This window comes from Etheostoma spectabile, chromosome 18, assembly GCF_008692095.1.
Source record: "Etheostoma spectabile isolate EspeVRDwgs_2016 chromosome 18, UIUC_Espe_1.0, whole genome shotgun sequence".
NCBI classification, from domain to species: domain Eukaryota; kingdom Metazoa; phylum Chordata; class Actinopteri; order Perciformes; family Percidae; genus Etheostoma; species Etheostoma spectabile.
The window spans coordinates 16,879,653-16,890,023 of NC_045750.1; the positions used below are offsets into that span (position 1 = coordinate 16,879,653).

Consider the following 10,371-nt stretch of genomic DNA (forward strand, 5'->3'; position numbering starts at 1 on the left):
ACACACACACGCACACACACACACACACACACATACACAAATACACACTGACTCTGGTCAAATGCTATCATGCTATCATTCACTCTATCTCTCTCTGCTGGCAACACACTTTGTCTTTTCTTTTGACTGAGAAGGGCATGTAAAGTCACTAATTGTGGTGCAGAAACTATAATTTGTCTTTGTGCAGCTCTTCCCCTTAAACTCATTCTTAAGGATTAAAGTACCCCACTTTTCTTCTCTTTGCCCGCAGCAAATGCCGTAAAAAAAAACCTTGTTTCTCTGAATTTTGGAGGGGCTATATTGTATCACAAGACATGAAAAGTGCAAGCTAATTTTTTTGTGTGATCCCTGAGCTTAGTCACCTGAAGACAGGTTTGCTCATGAGCTCTGCATTGTGCAAAGACAAGATATAAAATCCCTGTCAGTTCAAGGTCCCTGTATAAAAGTATAGAAAAACGTAGAACACGATTAAAATCAAACTTTAAAAGGATGAGGCAATTGTGTACAGAGCACAAAGGTGTTATTACTGAACCCGCAGAATGCCTGTGTGTTGCAGACTGAGGCATATCCTTAATGGGAAAACGAATCAGCATTTGCAAATGGTATATCACTATTCCTGCTGCTTGTTAATAGCAGTCTTTGAATTCAGAGGCTGGAAGCTGCTTTGAAAGTAAATGTGGCTAATGAGCATCTGGCTGTCAACAGCTTACAGAGAAAAAGATGTTTTTGTTGTGTAGCATTTAATGTTGGCAGATCATACAAAAGCCTATAGACGAGGTTAATTGTCGGATGAGAAGGAACGTCCTGCACTGATGGTGGGGGGAATATATACAGGATTTGTTATCGTCATGTACGCAATATGTTTCCAGTAGAAAACTTTGTACTCTACATGCTCTCATTTTGTGGTGATACTACAGAATCTGTAGAGCCTTGTATTGTATGTATTTGAGTTTACTTTTAGATGAATGTATTGATTATAGCTGCTATAAATTTGCTGTGCAAATGTAATTATTCCATTTCCTGCCAGCACAGGACCTAAAGGAGCAGATACCCATGTTGGTTTGACACCTCTGCAAGCTCTAGTCTGATGGGCATGAGTTGCTCTAAGTTTACAACTGTTGTCTTTGAGATGCTTATAAATGTTATGTACCTCACTGAGTTGTAGTTACACCTTTGTCCTAGCTCATCAAGGGTTATCACCCTAAATGTTGGAAGTGCTGTTTGCCAGCATGTGTCCTTGGGTCCAAAACCAACACTGACTGAGAGATGTGTAATTAACTTGAAGCATTTCCCAGTCTTTCCAACCATATGACTACTCAAATCAACTCAAAAGACCAGTAGAATTAGCAGCCTTAGACTTCCTTTATCAATTAAATTAGCTTTTCTAGCCCAAATTGTAGTCTACTGTACTGTAATACTAAAAATCTAATCCATTCAAATTTAGCTTGCTTGGTTAGGATTCAGTCCAAATAAAAAGACAATTTATTTATTTGCAGACAAGTTAATTCTACATTTTACTGAATTTCTCACTCAAGATTGTCATTTGTATGTTCTGATTCTTACTTATAATTAAAAAAAACTTAGAGGGCCCAAAACACTTCACCATGGCACTCCACTTGTTATTGCTTGACTGAACCTCAACGTTCTAAAACCTTTGTGTAATATATGAATTAAAACAGTTCAATTGTGATGAATACAAACCATAGAGTGAAAATTGTTGGTGCTAAATTCTGTACCGTTGTCAGGGGTTCATTCAATTAGTAGTCAAAATCTCAGATGTTGAAATGTGAATCCATTTATTACATAGGATATCCTGAGACAAAGTTACCTGGATCAAGCTGTCGCAGCTCTCCCCTTCCTTTGTCTGACTCTTTGGCTCTCGGACCCCCAGTATTATCCACAAAGGGTGGGGTCTTTAGACCACAGTGATGTGTGTGTGTGTGTGCTTATTCGTTATCTTTTCAGTTGGAATGTGACTGAGAGTTTATGACCCTCAGTTCAGGAAAAGATCAGTGGGCTGTAAAAGTGGGACTGAAACCAGATTCAGGAAGCATCCCTAACAATCAATTCTGCTTCTAACACATTTAGGAGAGCTGGATTATAACGGAATATACCAGAACATGTTATGTTATAGAACACAGTATTGCAAAACAACTTAATGCAACAAACAACCAACAACAAACTATATGCTTATAACAACAAACTTAATGCATGACCAACATGTCTCCATTTATGTTGAAATAATGCTTTTACCTTTTGACTTGAAGGTATAATGCAAATCACCCACAATGTTTAAGCACATATAAAATTTTACATTCCAACAATATAAAGATGAAGGACGCATCTCCACGTCCTCCCACTGTGCAAAAATGTCCCTGGTACAGGCGCTGCCATCTTGCGCTGCATGGCGACGTCATTTGGTGCCAGAGTCTGCGCAGTAGTGATCAGGGTTAGAGCCTCATTATTGAAGTCCTGCCTATACACCAGCCGGATTTACTTGCAAGTCAATCACAGCTGTCAGTCAAGATATTTTAGTGTGGCCTGTGCCCCATCCACTTATGTGGAGGGGGCGGGGTTTATGACCTATAGGGCAGCCAGCCACCAGGGAGCGATCAAGATGTTCTGGCTTCAATTTTGCAAATCTTTCATGGCGTCCATCTTTATATAAAATCAAAGACACAAACCCATTGCTGACAGCTTCTTAAGTAGCGGACTATGGTTAATGTACCCAATGCTCTTTGTAGGTGAATAAAGGTCAACAAAAATGTCTGTGTGTTTGTGCGTGAGTGTCTCACAATTCTTAATAATCTTGTGGTTCCTTTTACCATCCAGGTGGGGTTGGATCGCTGGTGGGAGCAAGAGATCCCTGTGGATGGAGCAATCAACAAAGGAGAGCTCATGACACACAACCTGACTGAGCTCATAAAGCCAGAATCCTACGAGGTTCGCCTCACTCCCATCACACGTTTCGGAGAGGGTGACTCCACCGTCCGGATTGTCACATACAGCGGTGAGTGCTGTATACTAACTCTGTGGTTGTCTATTTGGGAGGACAGTTTACTAATCCTGCTGTATTTTAATGTTGTCACGTATGAAAAATAGAGAGAAAAACATGGTAGGGGAGACACAGGAGAGCCAGATTCACATGTGGTTGCACAGGTGGAGGAATTACAGCTACAGCTGGCAATGTTATCCTTCAGCTAACTCAGAAATACTCTTAAATTAACTCCAGCTCCAGTTTGTGCTGCCGCATAATGACACATGTTCATCAACACGGATGGATATCAAAAGTTCACTCTGGTATCACCAATCATTACAGTACGATGATCTTGATGATGCAGTATGTGTGATATGTGTAAGGAAGAACCAGTAAAACAGTGAACTTATTAAAATGATTTGAATTGCACCTAATACATGAAGTCATCAGAAGACGGCTTGAAATCAGCTTGCTTTGCTTCTTTGCCAGTAAATGCAGATCAACTGACTAATCATCTCTTCCTTGTGACCTTTATTGCCTGAGTCACGTCTATTCTGGACTCTGGCAAAGGCTGACTTGTTGTGTTTGTGCATGAGAGATCAAAGATGAGTCAAACATGTAGTTTGTGTCACACAACAAAACACAGCTGGTCAAAGAAGAGTCATGGTTTGCCTTACTCAGTTCCCCCCAAAACAATGCATTTTGGGTGGATTAATTTCATTATTTTGCCAGCAGATGTCATTTGCAACAAAAAGCTTTTTAGATTTTATATTGCAAATATGTAAGATTAATAGGAATTTTATTATACATAGACCATATTACAGTTGTAAACATAAACCATGGCCCCAAATTGATTTCCTGTTACAGTGTATGTGAATGACAACATTTGACAGGAAGCTAACAAGGTCTATGTTTGGTTCATCTTTTAAATTAGGACTATAGTAATATAGTAGCAACCAGAAGGAACTCATGACGATGATGTGCACTGTATGGTGGACCCGCTTGGTAGTCACCCTCAGATGAACATACTCAAACACTACATTACTATCCAGCAGTGCATGTACTTGAGATGTGCATTTTCAGAAGCAAACTCTCTGACTGTTTTCTGCCTATCACTGACTGCTTTCAGTCTTACTGAGTTGTGCTGCTGCAGTTGTGAATTATTCAGTTTCAGCTCATCATAGCAGGTGAACAGAGAATTGGGGAAGTGGGGAAGATAGACAGAAATGTTTTCCGCTTGTATTTATGGAGTAGTTTGTCATTTGGTGTGGCCAAACCTTGTATTGAATTCTGCTGAATTGAATCAAACTGAATCCTATCAAAGTGAAGTCAAGAGAATTGAGGCTAATTAAGACAGAGAGGCACAGAAGGAGAGATAGAGTCAGCATGGTTGGGAGTGAGAAAAAAAAGAAGATATAAAGGAACAAAGTTAAAAAAAAAAGAAAAAGAAAAAAAGGAGACAGCCAATGCTGATGTGCGAATTGGCTGCCCAACAAGAGACTGGACTAATTATCACTCTAGGGCTGCTCTGTTCTCCCAAGCACAGCATAGCATCACTGTAGCAGCCTCATGCAGGTCTGAGCAGAATCCAGTCTGCTCACAGAACGTGTCCCTTAAGACGTCCTGACTGACTTGTGAAATACAGTCCAGCATCATCTCCTTTATCGCATTCTTTCCCTCTCACTGGGGAACAGGGACCTGTGGGGCGTCTCTAAACAAGTTGTAGGTTGTAGAAGTTTATGGGGAACTGAAATGAATGGGTGTGACTTTTTTTTTTTTAATTACGTTATATGTAGTTGTGATTATTCAGAATGTTAGATTTGGGTCTTGAGCTACCTCTGATCAATTTTTGTTATCCAGTTAGATTAGGCGGGAAATGCTCTGCTGTTAAAGGGAGCTCTCAAAGAATCTGAGCAGCAACAAGGATTCTGCTGGGAGAACGAATCAACCATTAACAAACACATATATGAACATTATATCTTGGTTGAACCCACCAAAAGCCTAGCACAGGAGGTTGAGGCTGTAGAGGGATCTGCAGGAGTAAACAATGTTGGAATTAGTGCCCAGTACTAAGCAGATGAATAGTGAGAAGTGTCATGTTATACCTACTATGCTGTACACCTGTATAAATATGATTTATATGATATATATATATATAAATATGATGGACGTTAATAGTCAGTTGGTAGGCAAGCAGCTGGTGAGTAAACCTGTGATTGTAAAGTATGGCTGAAGCAGTTGATGCCAGTCAGCTGATGGAAGCCCCAACTTAAGTGCGCTGTTTGAACTCAGTCCATACTACATACTAAATCTCAGCAGGTTTTAAGCATGAAGTGTGTTTATGTTGAAAAATTGACAACACGGGTACACTCAAAAAAAGTTAAAATTGATGCTAACATTTTTTGGGGGATTGTGCTGTTGATGTTGATTCTCCCACAATGCAGTGCGTAAAGGAAATGGAGGTGCCATTCATAGCTGCAAAGAAACTACAACAAATTGTGGATGATGGGAACAGCTTTGTGAACACCCTAGAAAACCAACGACAACCCAAAAAATTAAGAAAAACATTATTGGTGAAGTTCAATTGGCAGTGACATTTAATAGATGATGGGATTTCATCATTCCTAGAATTCCCTGATTTGATACTTTGACACCGGTGCAGATAACAGGCAGCAATCAAGAACATGGACAAAGTGTTAACATTACACAGGATCCTCATTCATTTGAGTAACCCAGCTGGCATATGAAACATTCATTACAAGGACAAGGGTTTGTCTGAGGTTTTGTCTGATGTTTCCTTGCTCAAATATTCACACAAAAAAACGCACCACTCTGCACATTTGCACACTGGCAACCATGTATAAAATGTTATGATACTGTTTGCCTTACAACTGGGACACATGATTTTTTTTCTGACTATGCTAAAAAGAATCCAGCACTTTTGAATTTTGAATGTTAAATCTAAGTTAAATCAGACACATAAACAGAAAACTTTTAAAAGTGACAAACTACTATGCGTTTAATGTAAATCATCACCAGTCTGTGATGGTTTTCAATAGCTTTGTTGCTTCACAGCAACAAGGCTGTGAGGGTGAAATCACCTTAAGCCCTGGTTTTTGCAGTATATTATACTATTTCACTAGAGTATATAGTATCTCGCTTCCCATGACCTGGAAAAAGAATGTGTGTGTACGGAAACAAACACACCAAAGAAATAGCATACCGGGTTTGTTAGCTGTTACAATAAACATTGCTGTCCTAGTTTTAACATAAGGCCTCTAAAATCTAAGTATGAGTTTGCTCGTCATTGCCCAATAGGCCAAGCGATCATTCTGATCCACATAAAGCCGATGGTAGCAGCTTTTCTGTGAGTTGGCAAGAAAACACAAAAGCAGTTATAGGTTCCCCAGCTGTAGAATGAAGGATGGTTGTGTCACCAAGCTCCGAAGATGCTCTTTTAAATTTTGCTGCAGTGACAAACTCGGCATCTGTTTGGTGTTCCTCATAACACTCCTCTTTCTCTGCGGTTTCCTCCAAGGCGCAGGATTTAATGTTTAAGCCTCCTGTCAACCCTCACAGTGGCACGGTAAAACACTGCTGCTATTTCTTAATTTTACATTTTTATGCAGCTCGTAGCGACATATACAGTAAGATGCTTGTCCTAAAGTCAAAACCTACTAAATCTTACATTAAAAACAATCTTCTGCTTGTGATGATTCCTATCGCCTACTATAGCTGAGGCGTTGGAGTATTAGTATTATTCGGCACTTCATGTAATCCCTTTCAGAGCTTTTCTTCACTCATTGTCTTAACTCGGTTTACCTGAGAACTCAATGAATCACAGTTTTTGAAAGTTTTATGTTTAATAATTTTTCTATTTCTTTTAAATACCTTGCAGTGTAGCATTTCTGAGGATGGTATTTCTTAAAATATTGTGTTACTGCACAGTGTTTTCACTATAGGGGTATTCATGACAAGATGATAAAATACTGATACATACTTTGCAGCAACATAAAACCGCTTGTGAATGCATACTAGTTTTCAAAAGACTGTGCAGCTGCTGTGTGGTCAGTATGGATTATATAATAAATGATTAAACACCTCTTTATTGAATTAAAGATATACTGAAATGAACAAGTCATATGGTGCACCTCTCACAGTTTCAACTAGTTGCCATTTTGACTATGTTGCCATAGCATATTTACCAAGGATCCTTTGCTGTTCTCTACAAATACTTTTTAAAGATAATTTTTTGGGGCATTTTTAGGCCCACATTTTTGACAGGAAAGCTTAGACATGAAAAAGGAGAGAGAGGGGGAATAACATGCAGCAAAAAGCCGCAGGTCAGAACCGAACCTGCAGCTGCTGCATTGAGGACTTAGCCTCTGTATATAGCCCACTCTCTACCAGGTGAGCTACCCAGGCACCATCTACATTTTTTTTTTTAAATCTCAATCCTCAACTTACTATTTAAACCACAGCAAAGCTCATCTTTATGGAAGTCCATTAAGGGTTCACTTGCATGTATCAGTGTGTCCTACTCACACTGATGTGAGAGCAGGACAACACACAGTAGCTTATTGTACACGCTGTGTCTGGGTGGGTCTCTGGATCTGTGTGTGTTACTGCAGGAACAGTGCAGAACTATTACATCCTCTCTTGGTGGAGTAACACCAGTTTGATTGAAGGACACGATAGTGTGATGTCGCTCGTGTTATTACTGTCTTGGAGACATGAAGGGAAGATTGCTGAATTACATTTGCCCAGGCTGTTATTATTCCAACTGACGGTTGGAGCTGTGAAGCCATCACAGGGCTTTTCTCACAATGGCAAGGCACCCTCCCAGACCCCCTAAACATGATAGATGATGAATCTTGGAGAGCGTGAATTATATGAGGTCAGTGGAGAGAGAAAGAAGAAGCTGGGCTGCTGTTGTCTATGAGGACAGTTGGCTGCAGCCATGGAACTGTCTGCTGCTTTTTAATAGAGCCGCAGGCCGTGGGCAGGGGATCCAGCCAAGATGAGGTCAGTGTTTGTATCCGGAGCGGCCTCTACGGACCACTGTCCTTTGGCAGTCAATGAGCTCAAAATCAATCAAAATTAGGCAATTTGGATTGGAAGGCAGTCATGCATCAAACAACAGTTTGTGTTGTCCTCTGAGTTGGAAAAGAAGAAACCATACATGCACCTACTACGTGGGTTAAGGACATGAACTTTCACAACTGACGTTTTCAATAAGCTGCATTTAAAGCTCCCTTCACACCATGGTCACTGGGACTGTTTATTTTGAGAACCATCAACTTACAGTTGTGGTCAAAAGTGTACATACACTTGTAGAAAATCACAATGTTATGGTGTCTTGAGTTTCAATAAGTTCTACAACTCTTATTTTTCTGTGATAGAGTGATCGGAACACATACATGTTGTCACAAAAAAACAGTCATAAAGTTTGGTTCTTTCATAAATATTATGGGTCTGCTGAAAATGTCCCCAATCTGCTGGGTCAAAAATATACATACAGCAACATTAGTATTTGGTTACATGTCCCTTGGCCATTTTCACGGCAACTAGGCGCTTTTGGTAGCATCCACAGGTCCTGGCAAGCTTAGGTCGAATGTTTGACCACTCTCTTGACAGAATTGGTGCAGTTCAGCTAAAGTGATGGTTTTCTTGCATGAACCGTTTCTTTAGCAATGTCCACATGTCTCAATGGGGTTTAAGTCAGGACTTTGGGAAGGCCATTCTAAAACCTTAATTAGCCTGGTTAGCCAATCCTTTACACATTTGATGTGTGTTTTGGGTCATTGTCTGTTGGAACACCCAACTGGCCCAAGACCCAACCTTGGGCTGATGGTTTTAAGTTTTCCTGCAGAATTTGGAGGTAATCCTCTTCTTCATTATCCCATTTACTTTCTGCAAAGAACCAGTTCCACTGGCAGCAAAACATCCCAGAGCATAATACTACCCACACCATGCTGAGCAGTAGGCATGGTGTTCCGGGATTAAAGGCCTCACCTTTTCTCCTCCAAACATATTGCTGGTGCTGTGGCCAAACAGCTCAATTTTTGTTCGTCTGACCAGAGAACTTTCCCAGAAGGTTTTTCTTTGTCCATGTGATCAGCAGCAAACTTCAGCCGAGTCTTAAGGTGCCTTTTCTGGAGCAAGGGCTTCTTTCTTGCACGGCAGCCTCTCAGTCCATGGCGATGTAAAACACGCTTGACTGTGGAGACTGACACCTGTGTTCCATCAGTTCCAAATCCTTGCAGACCTGTTCTTGGTGATCTTGGTTGACTCTTGACCATCCTGACCAATCTCCCTCGCAGCATGTGATAGCTTGCGTTTTCTTCCTGACGTGGCAGTGACACAACTGTTCTGCACTTTAACTTGGTATAAGTGTCGCACAGTTGCTCTTGGGACCTGTAGCTGCTTTGAAATGGCTCCAAGTGACTTCCCTGACTTTTCAAGTCAATAATTCGCTTTTTCAGATCCACACTGAGTTCCTTTGACTTTCCCATTGTAGCTTTTGTAGCTGAGTCTAATCACTGGGTCAAATGAGCCCTATTTAAATGGGCTCATGAGAAGTCAACAGCTGTAGTCAATCAGAATCACTTAGAAGAAGTGAAGAGGCCATGACATGAAGCTAATTTGATTGACACAACTCGCTACATCACCAATTGACTATTTTGTTGCTGTATGGATATTTTGACCCAGAGATTTGGGGACATTTTCAGCAGACCATAATAATTTATGAAAGAACCAAACTTTATGACTGTTTTTTGTGACAAACATGTATGTGTTCCGATCACTCTATCACAGAAAAATAAGAGTTGTAGAACTTATTGAAGACTCAAGACAGCCATAACATTGTGATTTTCTACAAGTGTATGTACACTTTTGACCACAACTGTACATCACACATTATTTGAGGCTTTTGTAGCTGGAAGTGAAAGCAGAGTGCTGCAGCATTACAAAAGAAATAAAAAAGGTTTTTTGAACTCTCTCCATCTTGCTTCAGTGCTTTTTACACCTATGTTTTAACCACACTGCAAGTGTATTTGTGGTCCACTTGTGTGAGCCAACAGGAGCTACAGAAGTATTTGAAGACAAGGCTGTAATTTTCCTGAGTCAAAAATCTAAATCTGAATTTATTTTTATTCCTTGTTTGTTTTCCCATATTCAATACCATCATATACATTGGAAGTTAAATTATCTGTCAGCATATATGTGTGTATTTAGAGAGTGTGTGTGCATGCACAGCAGTAGTAAAGTAGCCTGTAGGCCTGCTCTGTGCTCAGTTTGATTTCCTCAGTGGGGTAGAGATATTGCTCGAGCAGACACATTCATCTGGACTAAGGCACGGTGAGTCAGCCTGGGGAGGCTGCAGGTCAAAAAAA

The 10,371-nt window shown here is 40.3% G+C and overlaps 1 protein-coding gene across 6 annotated transcripts in view; it reads left to right on the forward strand.

Annotated features, from left to right (window-relative positions):
- The window catches only part of mdga2a (MAM domain containing glycosylphosphatidylinositol anchor 2a), a 180,581-nt gene that overhangs the window by 146,020 nt on the left and 24,190 nt on the right, over nt 1–10,371 (forward strand). For all 6 annotated transcript variants that reach the window (XM_032542933.1, XM_032542936.1, XM_032542935.1 and 3 more), the window contains one exon: nt 2,833–3,010. In XM_032542933.1, the coding sequence (XP_032398824.1) occupies nt 2,833–3,010 (178 nt within the window). The remainder of the gene's footprint in view (nt 1–2,832; nt 3,011–10,371) is intronic.